The sequence below is a fragment of the Halichoerus grypus genome, chromosome 5, assembly GCF_964656455.1.
Source record: "Halichoerus grypus chromosome 5, mHalGry1.hap1.1, whole genome shotgun sequence".
Classification (NCBI taxonomy): domain Eukaryota; kingdom Metazoa; phylum Chordata; class Mammalia; order Carnivora; family Phocidae; genus Halichoerus; species Halichoerus grypus.
The window spans coordinates 92303057-92323101 of record NC_135716.1 but is presented as its reverse complement, the minus strand read 5'-3'; the positions used below and the strand labels follow the sequence as shown (position 1 = coordinate 92323101).

The 20045-nt window shown below is 47.4% G+C and overlaps 1 protein-coding gene across 2 annotated transcripts in view; it reads right to left on the bottom strand.

Moving 5' to 3' along the window:
- Positions 1-777: 777 nt before the first annotated feature.
- Positions 778-20045, bottom strand: part of NGF (nerve growth factor) — a 54256-nt gene continuing 34988 nt past the window's right edge. For both annotated transcript variants that reach the window (XM_036101602.2, XM_036101605.2), the window contains exons 2-3: positions 8192-8318; positions 778-1674 (exon numbers count right to left, since the gene is read on the bottom strand). In XM_036101602.2, coding sequence (XP_035957495.2) covers positions 937-1662 — 726 coding nt within the window. In that variant the 5' untranslated portion in view covers positions 1663-1674; positions 8192-8318 and the 3' untranslated portion in view covers positions 778-936. The remainder of the gene's footprint in view (positions 1675-8191; positions 8319-20045) is intronic.

Here is a 20045-nt window from a genome sequence, read left to right as displayed (position 1 = left end):
CTCTGTTTACCTCTTTTCTCCCCCAGCAATCTACTCTCCAGTTTCCCTGACCCCTCCCACCTTCGGTCACTTGTGGAAATCACCCAATTAGAAATCAAAAAGTTCTTTCTGGGAAGGTCTCTGGTCCCCCTGATTATAGGCCAACGTTGGGGCCGTTGGAAGCTGCTGTGGGGCCTCAGTGGGTGGCAAGAGTGATGGAGGCCCCCATGTGTTCTTGGGTAATGAAGTCTTTCTGCAGGAAGCCTCTGGAGGATAAATGGAGGACCCGCCATTAGTCCTAAGGCAGTCTTAACATGAAATCAGATCTACCATGACAGCTCTCATGAGATTATTTCATTACCATTCTTCCAGACAGCATTTCAGCCAAAAGCAGATCTCCCCCTAAAAACAAGCCAGCCCCATAGGTCTTTGGTGCAAGCCTCCTCCTACTATATGGTGAGTCCCTCCGGGACTCTGAGGTGGCGGACCTGTTTCTGCCAAGGCTCCACAAACTTCCCGAGGCTCATGCATTGGGGCAGTGGGCCAGGTAATCCAAGGATTAGGTAGCTTTGGCTCTGGAAGGCAGATCAAAGCTGTAATCCAGCAGACTTCCCTTTCTAATCATGTCCGGCTTAGGCGAATCTGTGAACCCAGTCAGCCTTCCCTGAAGTTTGCAGAGCTGGCTGGGGTGGGGTGAGGGTGACAGCCAGGTGACGCTATGGGGATTACACCCTGCAGTGTCCCAAGACTTGCAGAGGGTCACACTGGGGAAAATGACTGGAGTGCCGGCACACGGGATGCTTCCAAAAATTTAATAAATAATGATTTTTTAAAACTGTATAAACTATAAATTACCATGCAGTCCTTATAATTTAAAATAATTTACAGGTTGAGGTAGGGAGGGGCCCAGGAGGGTGTGGAGGGGGAGCTCGGGGAGGGTGGGGGCCGTCCTGCAGGTCAGGCTCTTCTCCCAGCCTTCCTGCTGAGCACGCACACGCAGGCTGTGTCGATCCGGATAAACCGCCAGGCAGCCTGCTTGCCGTCCATGGTCAGCGCCTTGACGAAGGTGTGGGTCGTGGTACAATATGAGTTCCAGTGCTTGGAGTCAATGCCCCTGCACCCGCTGTCCACGGGCGTGGGGTCCCGGCACTTGGTCTCAAAAAAGTACTGTTTGAACACACTGTTGTTAATGTTCACCTCTCCCAACACCATCACCTCCTTGCCCTTGATGTCCGTGGCGGTGGTCTTGTCCCCCACCCACACGCTGACGCTGTCGCACACTGAGAACTCCCCCCGGTGGAAGACAGGGTGGGACGATGACCGCTTGCTCCTGTGAGTCCTGTTCACGGAGGCGGCACCGCCGGCCTCCACGTCCACATCCTGAGTATCTGCCGCCACAGGTGGGGGGTGCGTGCTGAAGAGCACGCGGGGTGAGCGCAGTCGCCGCTTTTTAAAGAGTTTGGGGTCCACAGTGATGTTGCGGGTCTGCCCTGCCACCCTTGCAGCTATCGCCCCCGCTGGGGCGCTGCGGACTCTGCGGAGGGCCGTGTCGAGGGAATGCTGGAGCTTAGTCCAGTGGGCTTGGGGGACGGCGTGTCCTGCTGGGACATGGCTCTCGGGGTGGGCTTCTGCCTGGATGCCGATCAAAAGAGCTGTGATCAGAGTGTAGAACAACATGGACATTACGCTATGCACCTGGAAGGAAACAGAAACAGGGATTAGTCCACGGGGCGCGAAGTTCTGTACAAAGGCAGTTTCTGGGTCTTGAGCTCCCGAGAGGATCACAAGGAGGTTTATTTCACCCGGGAGTCTAAGGGCAAGGTGACCCTGGAATTTACCGTTCAAACCGAGAGACTTTTGAGAGCGAGAGGGGCTGCTGGACACAATGACATAGGACAATAGGCGTAAACAGGGCTGGCTCAGATGACCTGGAGGTATGGTCACGCCATTCACGGGCTGGGCTCTTTCAGGAAGGGACAGAGCCCCTGCAATTCCGCCCTCTGGCACCATGTGAATTTGGCAGCACCATATACGGGGTCCTTTGGGTCCTTGAGGCAGCTGTGGGTGGACAGTATGTGTCTGACACCTGTCCTTAGCACTGTGTCGAGCCCAACGGCTTGACTCCCCTGGGAAGGGTTGCCGGGGACTTGTCTTGAAGCCTCAGCCCTGAATACACCCTCTTCAGACAGCAGCACTGGGTCAGCTCTGAGAGCTGGTGACTTGGAACCCTTGTTACAAACCCATGAAGCATCATGTTTGGCAAAAAAAGTATATAGCTCTGGGACTGGCATTGCCAGCCTATTCAGCCACCAGCCAGCACTTAGAAATATCGATGCTGATAACAGCTCCTTGTTGTGTGACATTTTAAAACTTCTCAAGTGCATTCATTTCTAATTTCTCATTAGTCTGTGACTTAGGTTAGGATTTATCATCTTTCTTTCATTTACAAGGAAAGTGATCCACAGAAAATTAACCAAGAGGCCTAAAGTCATCAGCACAACTAGGAACAGAACCCAAAGCTGACCCCTTACTAAACCAGTCTACCCTTCCTTCCTTCCCCCTCACTTTGTCTTTCATTCTTTTTTTTTTTTAAGATTTTATTTATTCATTTGAGAGAGAGAGAGAGAACAGGAGCAGGGGGAGGGGCAGAGGGAAAAGCAGACTCCCTGCTGAGCAGAGAGCCCGATGCAGGACTCGATCTCTGGACTTCGGGATCATGACCTGGGGGGAAGGCAGACGCCCAATTGACTGAGCCACCAGGTGCCCTTGTCTTCCATTCTTAAACATGCTTTTTCTTTTTATTATTTACTCCTATGTGAGTCTAGAGCAAATGGCACAAATCATCTGTCCCCATGAGACAGTACAAGCCCCTTTGGAGCATGGGCCAGACAGGGCTCCACACTGTACCAGAGTAGCCCACCAGTGACCACCCCTAGGGCAGCTAACTGTGGAGATCCCAATCACACCTGTGGATGGATATCAAATGTCACCTCCTCTGTGAAGCTTCCCTAAATCTTGGTAGGATTAGAGGCATCCCCTAGAGAGGGTGTTCTAACTTTCTATTCCATCCTTTCCCCCTTTTTCTTCCCATTCCCACGGGTCATTCTGCATTGGATCTGGGGTTAGAAAACCTTGTTTGGATTCCCGGCTCGGCTACTTGCTAGCAGAGGGAAGTCACTTAATCTTTCTGAGCCTTAGTTTCCTCATTGGTAAAATCGTAACCACTATTTCACGGGGTCGTTGCGAGGATTGAACGGTGCGCACACATCTACTTAATTCTGAGTCATTCCAATGTCCTGTGTTGACCATGACGGACTTTGTCTTCTTCAGTCACACTGCTGCTTGTTTGCTGTCTGGGCCTACTCCATTCACACCTTTTCATAGCATACTCATTGCCTCAACTGGGCTTCTTTTCAAGCCTGATGATTTGAGCCTGTCTCCCCACTGGCTGCAAGGCCCTGGAGTGCAGAGCCGTGTCTCATCCACCTGCCCTAGTCATTCCATCCTCGGTGTGCACCTCTCTTGTCTTCCATGGTGGCTTGTGCATAACCTTATCACCTTTCCTAGTGTGGTGGATAATCGAGTACCTTGAGAGCACTTTGGAAGCTGTGCCGTTTGGAGTTATATATTTCCGGGGCCATGTGTGGTGCTGGCACACGGTAGGTCCTCAAAAATATAAGGCGAATGAATGAAGCAGCGAATGGGGATGGTGCGAGAAGCTCACTCCCTGCCTTCTTTTCATTGTGGTACATGCTTTCTTTTGGATTTTGTGGATGATATGGCTGCATGCTGTGTTCCTAATCTGTTTCAAAATGATGCATTCTTCTCTTCAATACTGTGCTTTTTTTTCCAGCTGGAAACAGGCAGCTCTTTGGTGAGATACCAAGAATAAAACCACCAAATTCTTTTCTCTTGGGTTACTTTGAAAAACATTGGTGTTTACTCCAGTCCTCCAGCCGGCCATGCAGAGGAGGTGGTGGTACATCTGGGCTTTTGAGCACCGCTGGTTCTGCTGGCTAATGGTGTGGCAGATAATTGTCCAGCCAACTGCTACAGAACCGATCATTCGGTTGGTTGGCAGCTAAGTCAAGCCCCTTGGTTTGCTCCTTTTCTTTCTTCTCAATACATGGTATCTCTCATCAGATAGAAGAAGGGAGAAGACATGAAACTGAAAATTCATCTGTTTATATCCACATTAGTAACACTTAGAATTTGGATGGGGAAACGGAAAAAGGAAACCACTAAAATTTAGGGTTTTGATGGTAATAAGGGACATCCTGCTCCCTATTTCCCATGACCAGAGAGAGGTTCCCACCTCCTCCTCCAGTCTCCCCTTTGGTAAGCTCATCCTCTTCTAAGGAGTCAGCTGAGACTTCTGTGGGATTGATGCCCATACCGGGATCTCTAGCCCAACTGCTCTTTTGAAAGCCAGTTCTGAACCTCCAGCAACTCTCCACGGATACTGACATTTTAAATGCAAGGCATCCCAAGCAAAAATCTTCACACTCCTACTCCTCGGTTGATCACTCACCGCCCTCCCTGTATTCAACAGCAGCAGTCCCATTTTGGACCGCTTGATGGCTTATGACGTAGTTCCCCAGCTGCTATCACTTGTGAACATCTCCCTGCACCCCACCCTCCTAAATGTGTTTCTCCAACATTTTCCTTTATTCTGGTACTGGAACCACCATCCCTTTGTTCACCAGCGCCAAACCTCAGCTCATTGCTGGCCTCTGCTGTTTCCTCCCGGCCCTCCCCACCCCAGCCTTTTGCGTTTTGCTCCCCAGTAGCATCTCTTGAAATTGTACTTTCTATTCTCACCTCCTGTTCCTAGTTCAGGTCACAGAACCGTCTCCCAACTGATGTTCTGGGCCCTCATCTCTCTTCTTCCAGTGCCCTACTGTCCCTAGCCACCCCATTTAACCTCTTGAAGCACCGCTCTGGTCACATCACCCGCCCAGAGGGTCCAGTGGTGAGTAGTTGTCCTTGGTTCAGACTCTTCTATGCCAGGCATACTCCCCCTTGCCCTCCCTGTGCCTTTTCTGCTCCCCACCTCTGTTGGTTGGAGTCCTTCCCATCACCTTTTAACACCCAATTTAAATACCACCTCCACTGGGGAGGGCGGGACCTTTTTCTATTTCTACAGGGACTCTCTCCCTTCTCCACCTCTGTAAAGCATTTCCTTAATGTTGTCTTAGGGCGGTTGTGTTCTCATCTTCTCCCACCTCCAGGCAAACTCCCTGGAGGCAGAAAAGCATCCAGTTCATCTTCGTTGTGTCCAGGTGACCTAGCGTTCACAGGTGGCTCCGGCTGTAAGAATCAGTGAGTGTGTGGACGAGTCCCTTGCTTCTGTGCTCCTTCACTTCTCCATGTGACTGCTGATTCTTAAGGAATCTTCCAGCTCGGACATGCTTCAAACTTAAGCAGCTATGCAGGTTGCTGCTCTGCCTGGCACTCTGCAGGTTCTACTGAATTGATCTCACAAAGTTCTTAACGTCAACTGTGACTTCTTGATTCGCTGTCAGGATAATGCATGGTAGCGGACAGCATTTCATCACAGTGGAGATTTGCATCAGGGACAGATTGCTTCATTAAGATTTTTGAAAATGTTGCAAATATATCTCTCATAAAAGGTTTTTTTTTTAACTGACTCACCCATAATAGCATGCCCCATAATCTTTTTTAAAACTTTATGTTTAAAATATACTTCCTAGCTTTTTTTTAAGTGAGAATATTGCCATGTCTGACATTTTCTCATAATGCAGTGACAATATCAAATATTTTTATTTTTATTTATTCATTTTCATTAAGCTTTTTATTGTAGTTCCAGTAAAGTTAACAGTGTTATATGAGTTTCAGGTGTATAATATCGTGATTCAACAATTCTATACATTACTCAGTGCTCATCATGATAAGTGTACTCTTTAATCCCCTTCAGCTATTTCTTTTTAAATTAAATAAGACTTTCTTTTAAAAAATCATCAATGGAGAAATAAAGAAAAGAAAAAACAAGTGTGATTTCTATTCTAGTGATATAATGAACAAAAGCAGTTTATAAGAGAACATCCTCTCCTTGGTTGACGTGAACCAGGGAGTGAGTTTTATTTATTTATTTTTAAGAACAAGCTTTGAAGCCTTTCTCTTGAAGACATGACAGTCCTCACCGAGGCTTCACTAAGCAGAGCCCTGTAAGCTGAGTGATCTGCTGGGGATGATGCCGTTAGGGGCTCGCATGTTGGAACGTGTTCTGTGTCACTGCTGAATGTTCTGTATTTGTCCTGCTCCTAGCCTGAGTGGAGGATAAATGATTAAGAGTATGTGTGTGTGTGTGTGTGGGGGGGATGCCTTTTATTCAGGGCTCCCCCACTTTTGTGCCCTGTCTTGGACCAGTGGTACATTCTGTGGGTTTCCAGTGGTTCCTATGCTCCAATCATGACAGAAATTTCCTGCACTAGGTGAGTGATCTTCACGCAGACTCGGGCTGCACCTGATGAGGTGATGAAGCTGCTGGACGGAGCTAAGCAACTGGCCCACATTCCTGTGGCTCGGAGGGCTGACAGCACCTGGAGACCGCGGCCGTGGAGCTTCTCTATCCGGGGAGTATGATGATTCCTGCCTCAGAGGGGTGGTGCCTAGAGCTTTAGTGATTCTGGGCCCAGAGATCGGGTCAGTGAACTGGGGTCACTAGTGTTAGTGAGGCCAAGTTCCTGTGGCTGAGGAAATCCAGCCTCCTCCTCCAGCCACGTTATGAGAGTGGGTCAAAGGTCATTTTCGCTGTACACTTGGCCTTGCTCTAAATGTAAACATGCTGCTGTCTTCAGTTGTAAAGACTGGGACACCCCCAGTTGTCAGGACCTGTGTGGAGTGTGAGAGGCATTCTGTGGCTCCTCAGCTCCCCAGGGAGGTACCCCTGAGGCCACAACAGAGAATAGCATTGCCAGGATAGAAGCCAGGGAGTGCTTCTGCTGGCATCTCCCGCGGGAAGCTTGGACTGGAAAGGACAGCAGAGATGATCCTGTCCAGAGGTTCAGGGCATCAGAATCACCTGGAGGGCCTGCTAAACTGCAGACTGCTGGGCGCCCAAGAATCTGCATTTCTCACAAGCTCCCAGTGATACTGATGCTGCTGGGTGGGGACTGCATTTTGAGAACCAGCGATCTAGTCCAATCCTTGAACTAGACAGAGGAGAGACACGGGTGTCAGGGAGTCTGAGTGACCTAGGGTTCTGCAGCTAGTGAGTGGCAGGCTCCGCCTTGGTGTCACTCAGCCTCAGTACCTTCCAGAGGAGAGAGCTCCAAGGCCCCACTCACTGGAACCCATGGCTACACTTACTCATTCACCAACATCAAAACGAGAATTCCATTCAACAGATTGTAAGTTTCACCTTCCTCATGCCACAAATCCGGACACTGGGGAATACCTGGATATTCGATTATTTTCATATTTGGTTTATCAGGTTTCTGGGCATCAGGTAGATTTGGTCCAAAAGCACTTAAAATGCCCATGATAGAAATACACAGCCAGAAAGCACTAGCGGGTACAGGCACTATGGCTTTATTGGGAACGGGATCTACTGGTCTGCAGTCTTAGACACACATCTTAAAATGAATGCGGGGAGATCATAATTATCATCATTATCCTTTATTGGGCATAAGTACCTCATTAACCATCACAACAAACCTGGGAGGAGGCCTTATTATTCCCATTGTACAGAGGAGAAAACAGAGAGGTAGTAAGAGTAAGTACCCTGATGTGGGCACACACCCAGTGGCAGTGGAACTCAGTGCTGGCCTCTGTCCCCAGATCTGGAGCTCTCCCCACCTTCTACTCCATGGCCAAGTGCATGAGAGTGATCAAGGACATTTCATCTCATGAGGTTGCCTGCTCAGACAGATCAGGAGCTGTGTGGAGGCTCTGACTGATGTTCTCTGTCTGTCTACTGGAGGCCCTGTGTTCTGTTACTTCAGAGGTGGGCAGCTCAGACTCTTTACATGTCCCTGGAAGCTGTGGGGCCAGCTGAAAGCATGGCAGAATTCTTTCCCGGTCGGACTAGGGAGGGCCACATGTGCTGGATCACTAGGACCCACCCCAGGCTCCTGCTGATTAGCAGTTAGATGTGACTCTCCTTCTTCAGCTTGGGGCTCATTTCCAGCTGTCTTGGATGCTCCACAGCCAGGAGCCTTGGTGAGGCAGAAGCCCCTCAAGTGCTTACCTTGGTGTGGCCAGGACAGAAAGCTGCTCCCTTGGAAAAGCCGTTATTGGGCCCAGACGCTGAGCTGAGCTTGGGTCCAGCATGCCATCCAGCCCCCTGGACTGCAGCACGACCACGGGCCAGGACTCTGTGGGATGAGAGAGCTGGCATTAGATGAGTGCTTCACCATATTCTCTAGCAGATGGATAGCTATACCCTAGGCAGGAGGGGAGGGATGTGCCAATAGGACAAACCCTATTCCCCGAGTTCTGGAACTTTACCAGCATCAGCACCCAGGAAGGACCTAGAATCTAGCTGCTGAAATTGCCAGGGGCTGACCTTGCACAGACCTACGGTGGCACCTGCCTCCCATTCTTGTGTCAAAGCACTTGGTTTCTGCCTGGATGCAGTCCATGGGTCCCAACGAGGTGCTTGCAGTCATACCCAGGATCCTGCTCCAGCAGACCCTTAACCCAGCAATGAAATGGAAATTATTCTGTACATTACACACATGCAGATGTAGTAGACCCAACTTGGGACAGCCTAACTTAAGATAAATTATATGGAAGAAAAAGTCCTGACAATTGAGAACAAGTTGGTACTTTGATAAAAATCCAGATGAGTTATGGTGGCAAATATGACAACCTGACCACTTGATAGATAAGAGAAAGCTCTTATAGAATTGGGTTGTGACTCTCAGAGAACCATGCCAAAAGTCAAATTTTATCAATCAGAAGATATATAGATGATACAATGAGAAAAAAAAATAGGTTGTATTTTTAGGTTTGTAAAAAATAGGTTGTAAGTTTAGGTTGTAGTTCCTAGAAGCAATGGAAGTTTTCTATTCTCCTCTCACTTCTATAAACCTTGTATATGTAAGTACTTCCTCCCTTCATTCAACAATATTTCCTGAGCCCCTGCTATTTGTTAGGCACTGATCTGGGTGCTGGGGACCCAGCAGTGAATAAGACAGACAGGGTCTCTTCTCTTATGGAGCTTACAGTCTTATATAAATAAACAATATATCTCCTGAATCTTTACATGTCATGAAGGAAATACACAAGGTATGATGATAGAGGGGGACTGCGGGGTGTAGTGAGGGGATCCTGTAGACAGGTTGCTCAGTGAAGAGTTCTTGGAGGAAGTGGTCGTCAGATCTGAAGGATGAAAAGGAATGAGGGAGAGAACTTTCGAGGCAAAAGGAACAGCAAGTGCAAAGGCCCTGAGGTAGAAACAAGTCAAAATTGCTGAACACGTAGGGAAATGAAATGGGGAGGTAAAAGGAACCAGGTCTGCAAGGACATAGCTGGAGCTATGGTTTTATCCTAAGGGTAACGGGAAGGGAGTGGAGGGCTTTAAGCAGGAGAATGACATTTTTAATGAATGAATGAATGAATGAATGAATGAATGAATGAACTATTATGTCTATTGTAGAACTTGTGAAGGATTGAGTACCCCCCCAAAAAATTTCTAGATGACATCTGTATCCTTCCTGTTTGTATTCTCTCTCCAATTCCAAAAACCCCTTTCCCTATCATGTTTTTTCCAGTGTGGACCCCCACCACTTATCTTCCTTCAACCCTCTCTCATCTTGTACTACAGAAGGAAATGTCAATGAAGCCACCAAGTCCCTAATTACATAGAGGAGGTAGTGGACAGGGAGGTTGAAAGAGCATCTGGAGTGTTTTTCCTGCTGCTAGAAATCATAAAATTAAGGACTGGGATGTTTCCATTCCTCTTCCTTACCACTCTGCTCAAAATATCCTTTTGCCTCAGCAGTACTAGAAAAAACCTTCCAATAATCAATTGGGGTTCAAGTCTAGAGATGGAAATTTACCTAAACACCCTTTAAAAATGTTAGATTCTGTGGCAAAGTACACGGCTATGCTCTCTCAGAGCTGGGTTTAGCACTGGAGAGGGAGAACGGCATGTCCCCAGGTAATAGGTGGGCATTTTGGGGCCTGGTTCCATCACTCCTAGGAAAGAAGGTCTAGATCCAGTCCACAAATTTTTCATCTGGGCATTTGGCCAAGACTGACTGACCATTAGACTGGAACCCACAGAGCTGCATCCTGGTCCAATTCACTCTGATTCTTGGATAAACCACTTACTATCTTTAAGCATCTCTGAGCTTCCTCCTCCACAGGACAAGGAACTGCTATGATGATAACTAAGGTCTCCAGCCCTGATCATCTGTGATTCTATGAGGTCAATTCATATTTTCCAGTCTGTATCCCTACTGGATTCTTAAGTAATGTTTCTCCCACCCAAACACTAGAATTATTTTTTTTCATTAATTAAACAGTAAAACTTGCAGGCCTTGTGCCAACCACTACATTAGGTGCTAAGGACACAAAGAAGAATATAACATAATACTTAACTTCCAAGAGCAAATAATCTAGAGGTGAGGAAAGGCAAACACATGAACATGCATTTGAAGTACAGTGTGATAAGTATGATGTGTATTTGACACGATATGGAAATTAATCAAAGAAGGAACTAGTTTTATCTGTCCAGATTAACCAGAGACATAGGTTCATGGAGGATGTAACATCTGAGCAGGGTTCTTAAGGATGAATAGAAGTTCATCAGGGAAGAAAGGAAGGAAGGGCATCACAGATTCCCCAGAGTTCAAGAATTGGCTAGAGATTCAACACAGCTCAAAGGGGGCTTGGGGAAAGGAATAGTGATGGGTCTCGTACAGCAGTAGGTGCTTACGAGCTTGCAGAGCTCACTGCAGTGGTCTGCCCACTGATGTTATTTCCTGTGTGACACTTTGCCTCTACGGAACAACCAGGGAAGTAAGAGTGACTTTCTCTAGAAATATTCTGGATATTCTATTACAAGCCAGGATGGCCTCCAGTTTAGATGATAAGGAGAGAGAAGGTCAATCTTAATTAAAAAATCCCACAACTTCTAGGTAGAACTGTCTTCTTGGGGGTTTGCTCCAGACCTATCACAAAAAGTTCCCTAGCCCTATAGATGCTATCTGGGCCAAGCCACCTTGGTGCACCAGGGTCATCTGCCAATCTAGGTGCCTGAGTGCTATCTTTGAGACCCGGTCTAGCATCTCCGATGCCCTTGACCTTCTCTTGTTCAGTGTAGGTATAGACAGTTTGCTGCTGGAGAGAACAATTCCCTGTCCAGAATACTGAAACACTAAATGATTTCCATAGATGCTACTGTCATTGTGTTTAGCCTTATGCTAGTGAAGGTTGGGGCTCTAAAATTAAGTCTGATTTAAATATTACCAATTTCTAATGCAAAGATATGAGGGACAAGCAACCCAAATGCCTATCTATTTTAAAACTCTCTCTGTTCTCATGAGGTAATCACTTAATCAGATGGCTCTCACCCTTTTACAAGTGCATGAAAATAAAGCCAAGTTCATTGCAGACCCATGTTCTATTCCTTCTTCCAGGGCATGATGGAATACTCTTGAAGTCTGGTGTACCTCTTCTAGACCAGGACAACCCTCGTCTGTCCAGGATCTCATGTTTAAGGCAGTGATTCTCAAAGTGTGGGCTGTAGTAGTATCAGCAATATCTTAGAACTTACTAGAAGTGCAAATGCTTAGGCTCCACCATAGACCTAGCAATGCCGAGTGAGACCCTGTCCTCTGTGTTTTAACAATCCCTCCGGTGATTCTGTGCACACCTAAGCTTGAGTATCACTGCTTTAGAGGGTCTACTCTGGCTCTCCTCCATCTGCAATCTCCCCATGGGGTGAGGGATCCAGGGCCAAGTGGGAGGATCAACCCAGAGTCAGTCTACTACTGTGGACTGCCTGCTTGATTGGAACTTTCCATATTATAATCCATCTTATGTCTATACCATGACCCCAGAACCCCAGACCAACCAGCGTCAAGTTAGCTAGAACTAGAGGTTCTTCTGAGGACCCCATGAGGTCAAGCCTACTTGAATATTTCTCTGTTGTTGCCTACCTCAGTGTCCCCTTCACTTTCTTAAGGTCTCAATGAGATCTTTTGGTCAGTTTCAGCTAAGAAGCTTAGACAATGGCAAATAGTTGAAAATCCAACTTAATATATAGTTTGAGGAAACTAAACCTGTGCTGGAGAGTTATCAGGGAGTGATGGGCATCAGCCGCAGCAACTGCAACCTGCTAACTGTCGGTCAGCATCCTGCCAAGTCCTCCATGCTTGAACTTTGTGGAAGATTTCATCTACCTCCTAGCTTCCCCTTTCCACTGCCCTCCTCCCCCCAAATCCTCTACCGCAGTGGCTCTCCACCCTGGCTGATCACTGGAATCACCCAAGGAGCTTTACAAACTCCTGACACATGTCCCCTCTCCAGAGATTACAGCTTAACTGTTCCGGAGTGCTGCCTGGGGATCAGCATTTTGTAAAGCTCCTGAGGTGATCCCAAGGAAGAAGCCAGGACTGAGAACAACTGCTATACAGCAGGAACAAGAAGCTTGACGTTGGCTTTGATGAGCTAGCAATTTAGAGACAGGATCAAGAAAGTAATAGATCTCAGAAAATGTAAAGTGCAGACGTGGTCACATTTAGGCAACAAGAATACAGCTTCCAGACTCTCCACCCTCTGTCCTGCCAACTGTCTAGATATAATTGATGTTCGTGAATTGGAAGGTTTTCTTTTTACTCCTTGTGCGCCACTTAAAAATGTTGTTTGGTGGTTGGAGCTATGGGTAGCTTATTATTAAACCCAAGGATTATTTGCGGGCAATTTTAATACCAAAGATTTGGGGATGCTCGACCAAAAAGACCTCTTGGACCATTCCTTGCATGAGCTCGGAAGCAATGGCTAGTCCCAAGAGCAGCTTAAGCCACATCAAAGATGCCCAAGCAGCTGGCGTGAACTGCAGCTTCCTTTCTCCCAGCTTCCGCCAGCCAGAGTTCTGTGCTGAGAAAACTCACTGGGGATGTTGGGCATTAAGAGCGTGTAGTTGAGGGAATAAAAATAGTAATAATAATAGTTGGTGCTCTTGCTGTGATTTTCATTGCTGTGACTTTTCCCCCTTGATTCTCTCCTTTCTCTGGTAGTTCTCACTCTGAGCCTGTATGCAAAAAAGAAATTTGAAGTCTTTTGTGTTGTAAGTCTGTTTTCCTAATTTTTAGCCTAATCAGAAATTTTCTAGTATGGAACATGACCGTGAGGTTTGCTGACTAGGAGCTCTTTTTTTGTGGTGGGGGGGGGGGGGTGGGGGGGTGGAATTCAATTTTGGCCATATAGAGATGATTGGATGTGTTTTAACTATTTAGTGGTTTTGGCAAGTCCAATAGGAAAATAGCGCATCTGGCACCAAGGACTGAGGAAGACATTAAGGTTCAGCAAAACTGCTATTCTTTTTGACTGAAAGTTTCAATGCTAACAATTCTAAAGTGCCCTGCCACGTTTCTCTAAAAGATAAATAGTCCTCTGGCTCTTTGGGAGACTCTAAGGTAAATTACAAAACCCTCACATTTCTCCAGAGAGTCAGGCAGCTTAAGGAAGAAACCACCGAGGTTGGCTGACCTTGAGCTTCAGAATCAAGGAGCATTTGCTACGAATGTGCATGGTCTCTTGGTGTGTGTGGCTGGCCACGATCTGCATGGTATTTACCTGACTGGATTGATGAGCTGTGCAATGCCCACACCGCAGAGAGGTTTTCAAAGCATGGGTAATTAGAACACCAATGGTGGGAGATAAGACATCTAAACATAGCAGCCTTCCAGTACAGAGCTGAGGGCAGTGCACTTTTGCAAGAATGTACTGCTAAATAACAGTCCTCGTACTAGAGCCCATCGACCTAGTAATACTAATGATATATCTATAATCTACATTTCAGTGCCAAAAACAATCCAATCGTTTTTCAAACTTCTCTGCAACCCTAAGAAAACATCTCCTTGGTTCCAACTGGCTGATCCTTAAACCACAAGAAAAAGATCCATTTCAGCTCTGCTCTTGGCCTTTCCTTGCCTGCCATTCCCATACTTGGGACTAAGAGCAGACAGAAGAATTGGGGGAAAAGGACTCTCAGGTTGGTTGGAGTCCAAGGTTGTTTTCGATAATACCAGCACCTAGCAAGGTTTCTAACCTGCCGCAGACCTCGGGTGACCACCTGGGAAAGAACACATGAATGAAAACAAAACCTTGCCAGTGAATGCTAACTCGGATCCAAGTCCTTCCTTCTACTTGCTTTATAGGATTAAATGTCCTCAGCAACTCTTGAGCTAGCCTTTTCCTCTCAGTGTGTGGTATGTTTTCCAAGCAATAGGTCAAGCAATGTTACAGCACATAAGTCTATAATGCAATTCAGATGTAACTTCAGAAATAAAGACAAGCTAAAGACCTATAGTTCTGAGACAGACCAAGAAAAATCCTGGCCTAACAGACACACAGTGTTCTAGGGCTTTTTAAAAAGGCAGGCAGGTCATCTTTCAATTGGTGAGGGATAAGGAACGGGCTATACTTGAATGTAAGGATCCCAGTAAAATGTCACCCTCACTGGTTCGTGAGACACACTCGTCCGTGAGAAACCCACACTTGTCCGTGAGACACACTCACTTGTCCGGGAGACACCCACACTTGCCTGTGAGACACACTCACTCGTCTGTGAGACACTCACACTTGTCTGTGAGACATCCACACTTGTTTGTGAGACACACTTGTCCATGAGACATCCACACTTGTTTGTGAGACACACTTGTCCATGAGACACACTCGTCCATGAGACACCCACACTTGTCTGTGAGACACACTCATCCGTGAGACACCCACACTTGTCCATGAGATGCACTCACTTGTCCATGAGACACCCATACTTGCCTGTGAGACACACTCATTCGTGAGACACCCACACTTGCCTATGAGACACACTCACTCATCCGTGAGATACTCACACTTGTCTGTGAGACATCCACACTTGTTTGTGAGACACACTTGTCCATGAGACACACTCATCTGAGACACCCACACTTGTCCGTGAGACACCACACTTGGCTGTGAGACACACTCATCCGTGAGACACCCACACTTGTCCGTGAGATACACTCACTTATCTGTGAGACACCCACACTTGGCTGTGAGACACACTCACTCGTCTGTGAGACACTCACACCTGTCTGTGAGACATCCACACTTATTTGTGAGACACGCTTGTCCATGAGACATCCACACTTGTTTGTGAGACACACTCATTCGTGAGACACCCACACTTGCCTATGAGACACACTCGCTTGTCTGTGAGACACTCACACTTGTCTGTGAGACATCCACACTTGTTTGTGAGACACAGTCGTCCATGAGACACACTCGTCCATGAGACACCCACATTTGGCTGTGAGACACACTCATCTGTGAGACACCCACACTTGTCCATGAGATACACTCACTTGTCCGTGAGACACCCACACTTGCCTATGAGACACACTCACTCGTCCGTGAGATACATTTGTCTGTGAGACATCCACACTTGTTTGTGAGACACACTTGTCCATGAGACATACTCATCTGTGAGACACCTACACTTGTCCATGAGATACACTCACTTGTCCGTGAGACACCCACACTTGCCTATGAGACACACTCACTCGTCCATGAGATACATTTGTCTGTGAGACATCCACACTTGTTTGTGAGACACACTTGTCCATGAGACACACTCATCTGTGAGACACCTATACTTGTCCATGAGACACACTCGTCCATGAGACACCCACACTTGTCCGTGAGACACACTCGTCCGTGAGACACCCACACTTGCCCGTGAGATACGCTCACTTGTCTGTGAGACACACTCACTTGTCCGTGAGATACCCACACCTGTCTGTGAGACACACTCACTTGTCCGTGAGACACCCACACTTGTCCGTGAGACACACTCACTTGTCTGTGAGACACTCACGCTTGTCTGTGAGACATCCACACTTGTTTGTGAGACACACTTGTCCATGAGATGCCCACACTCGTCCGTGAGACACCCACACTTGCCCATGAGACACACTTGTCCATGAGACACCCACAACTGTCCGTAAGACACACTCACTTGTCCATGAGACACCCATACTTGTCCGTGAGACACACTCACTTGTCCGTGAGACACTCACACTTGTCTGTGAGATATCCACACTTGTTTGTGAGACACACTTGTCCATGAGATACACTCATCTATGAGACACCCACACTTGTCCATGAGACACACTCGTCCATGAGACACCCACACTTGTCCATGAGACACACTCGCCCGTGAGACACCCACACTTGCCCGTGAGATACGCTCACTTGTCTGTGAGACACACTCACTTGTCCGTGAGATAGCCACACCTGTCTGTGAGACACATTCACTTGTCCGTGAGACACACTTGCTTGTCCGTGAGACACTCACGCTTGTCTGTGAGACATCCACACTTGTTTGTGAGACACACTTGTCCATGAGATGCCCACACTCGTCCGTGAGACACCCACACTTGCCCATGAGACACACTTGTCCATGAGACACCCACAACTGTCCGTAAGACACACTCACTTGTCCATGAGACACCCATACTTGTCCGTGAGACACACTCACTTGTCCGTGAGACACTCACACTTGTCTGTGAGATATCCACACTTGTTTGTGAGACACACTTGTCCATGAGACACACTCATCTGTGAGACACCCACACTTGTCCATGAGACACACTCGTCCATGAGACACCCACACTTGTCCATGAGACACACTCGCCCGTGAGACACCCACACTTGCCCGTGAGATACGCTCACTTGTCTGTGAGACACACTCACTTGTCCGTGAGACACACTCGCTTGTCCGTGAGACACTCACACTTGTCTGTGAGACATCCACACTTGTTTGTGAGACACACTTGTCCATGAGACACATCGTCCATGAGAAACCCACACTCGTCCTTGAGACACCACACTTGCCTGTGAGACACACTCGTCCATGAGACACCCACACCTGTCCTTGAGACACACTTGTCGGTGAGTCAGGGCCATTTCTGTTTGAGCAGCTGGACTTCAGTCTCTGCAAACACTGCTGCACCTCAACCACTCTGCATCCATGAAAACCTGGATCACAGTAGCCAGCACCAAACACATCACAAGGGGAAACTGAGTCCCAAAGATGGGTTGGACACCTTCCCATACCACACCACTCTGGAGTGACAGCTGCCACCGTGTCTCCAGCTCCCTCACTCTTCCGCACTGACGTTTCCTGGCTTGTCTGCTGACTTCACACCCAGAAAATCTGACTCAAGGCATGAAAGAGATAACTCAGCCCAGCTTTGCCCAGGCATGCAGCACATGCAAATCCCAGGTAACCCGAGGCTAAGATAAGAGCTGGAAATGAAGAATTTATTTCCATGTGTGTGTTTGTCAGGGGGCTTTATGCTGTTTTAGCTACTTCCTGTGTACGGCTTTAACTATCCCAGTCCCAAATGGGTTCCTACCACATAGTAACGTATATTCCTGATGGGGGCTGTCAGAACGTCACTGGAGTGGTTAACTATAATGAGGGGCTATTTGACGGGCATTTTTCAGCTTATTTGAAGGAGTTTCATCTAGCTCTTTCGTTATCTTAGGAAAAAGGTCAGGGGAGATGAAAACCTGCCGTCCCTTCGAAAGTCCCTTGATTCTCATATAAGTATATTTCAGAACATTCCCAATCTTCTAGTGTTTCTTCTTTTAGGTTTTATTTGACCATGACATCATGAACAAAAGAAAAACTCTGCACTTGGTGCAATTCAGTCCAGAGCTAACAAGAGACTCACAGCAGGCATCTGTCTCTGGGGACCCAGAACACCGCGGGTAATTAGAAATTCCAAAGATGAGGGCAGTCAGTTTCACCCACTCCATCACCACACACGTGCATACATGCATGTGTGTGTGTGCACACATGCACGCACACACACACACACAACCAGCCATGCATCCCGCTGTTTCTAAAGAGGTAAATTTAGATGTTTAAGATCTGAAGAACTATAAACTAATTTATTTTAGAATCTCAGTTGTGATTTTACATAATGATAGACTTCAAGAGCTGTAAAGAAAGGGCCACCAGTGATTCTGCAGTCCAGGTGCTTCCCTTCACAAACTGGCCACCTGATACCCTGAGGCCTTGGGTTGGTCGCATTTCAGCCCTACCCCTTATCAGCTGTGTGACCTTTAGCAAGTACCTTAACCTCTCTGTACCTCAGTGTCTCCCCTCAAAAATCACAATAATTCCATTTTCCGTATTGGGTTATTGAGAGGATTAGATAGATGAGCATTTAGTCCAGGGCCTGGCACCTAGTTGGTGCTACATAAATATCAGCTATTCTAATGACTCTCATTAAAGACATCCAGCTAGAATCAAGTAGTGAATTACTAGCAGGCTGGGTACAGAACTGAAAGTGATGCCTTGTGTCCATCTCATGTCCCAGTCCGGCTGTCTCTGGCAGGAAGGATCCTGCTGTTTGTCCCGGTCTTGGTTGGAATGGCTGGCCATGCACATGCTCAGTGGCCCCGTCTGAGCAAGTGTAAAACGCTCTTTCTGCAGCTGCAAGATGATTATCTGCAATCATTTCCCAACAAAAATGCTGAGTAACGAACTGAAACATTTGTTTTTGGAATGATCCATTTTCTTCAGCCACGTGGCAGTCAGAGGGAGGAAGCTGCTCCAGCTATGACTACAGTTTGGGGAGCACGATGCTCTTTGGCCATCACGAAAACGTGCCAGGCCCCATATAGTTGATAGCATCTTTGCTTAGGGTAATTGCTGCCTTACAGGGAAAGTGAATCACAAGGAGACTACAACACGGAGGTAACCTCGTGGTTAAATTTATGCTCAGGTATCCAAGGGATTTGGGACAAATTTGAGCATCCGCTTGATTGTTGGCTTCTTGAGGTCTTTGGTGTTTTTCTAACCACGGGCTGTCCCAGAGTAGCCACTTAGTGAATGTTTCTTGAACAGAATGGAAAACTCTTCCCATAGCTGCACCAGTTTATTCAAAGTAAATCATTATTTCCTATTATATTGGGAAATAGCAAGTGGTCCCCATTTATATTCCTGGATAACTGGGTAAGCCCCCCTTTCATTTTGGTGAAACTTCATTGAAGAAGGAGAATGCCCCATTGGTGGGCTGACAGGTGCACTGCTGAGGAGCTAAGTGTCTTAAGTCTCCGAGGACCCTCATCCCGCCTCCATTACCAGCGCTAAAAAGCACACACAGGTGTTGTGCCAAGCAGACTCCTTATTTCCAGCTTGCTCATTTCTCTTGTCCAGAATTTATTTGGGGAAAGCTATGCTTCAACCCAGCCACTGGTTCTATTGTGCAATCTAGTGGGATGGCAATCACCTCATTGTTTAGTTACAACCCAGGAAAAGATGAAAAAAAGGGAAAAAACCGGAGCACACACATACAGAATGAGGGTGGAGGCTGTGTGATGATAATGAAAACCATTTGTTAGTATTTCACTCCTTTGTCTGTGATTCCGCTGGGTTCCTGGCGCCAGGCCTCTGTCTGCGCAGGGAGCTGTACCTCTTAGGCCTTCCGGGGACTCGTCCACCCTGAGTCCCCATGGCGGACGTCTAGTCTGGTCTAGTCTAGAGTGTTGCCCTTTGTCCTCAGGAAGGAGGGCACTTGACTGGCTGTCCCAGCTCCTTCTGGGCCCCAGGCACTAGGCCTGGCTCCAGCTTTCACCTCTGTCCCAGGGTGCCTCCCCAGCCTGTGGAATTGTGCATTAACCTCGGCTGTTTTTAAACTCTGCCTGAGCCAGACTGTGGTCTGCTCTGTACAAGAAGGGCTCTCCTCTGTGCCTGCACTGTGTCCACCTGCAGTCCCAGCTTTCTGTTTAACTGCTTCAACTTTTCCTTCTCTCCACAGACTTCATCTCCATATTCCCAAAATACAGATTCAAACTATTTTTTAGGGTAA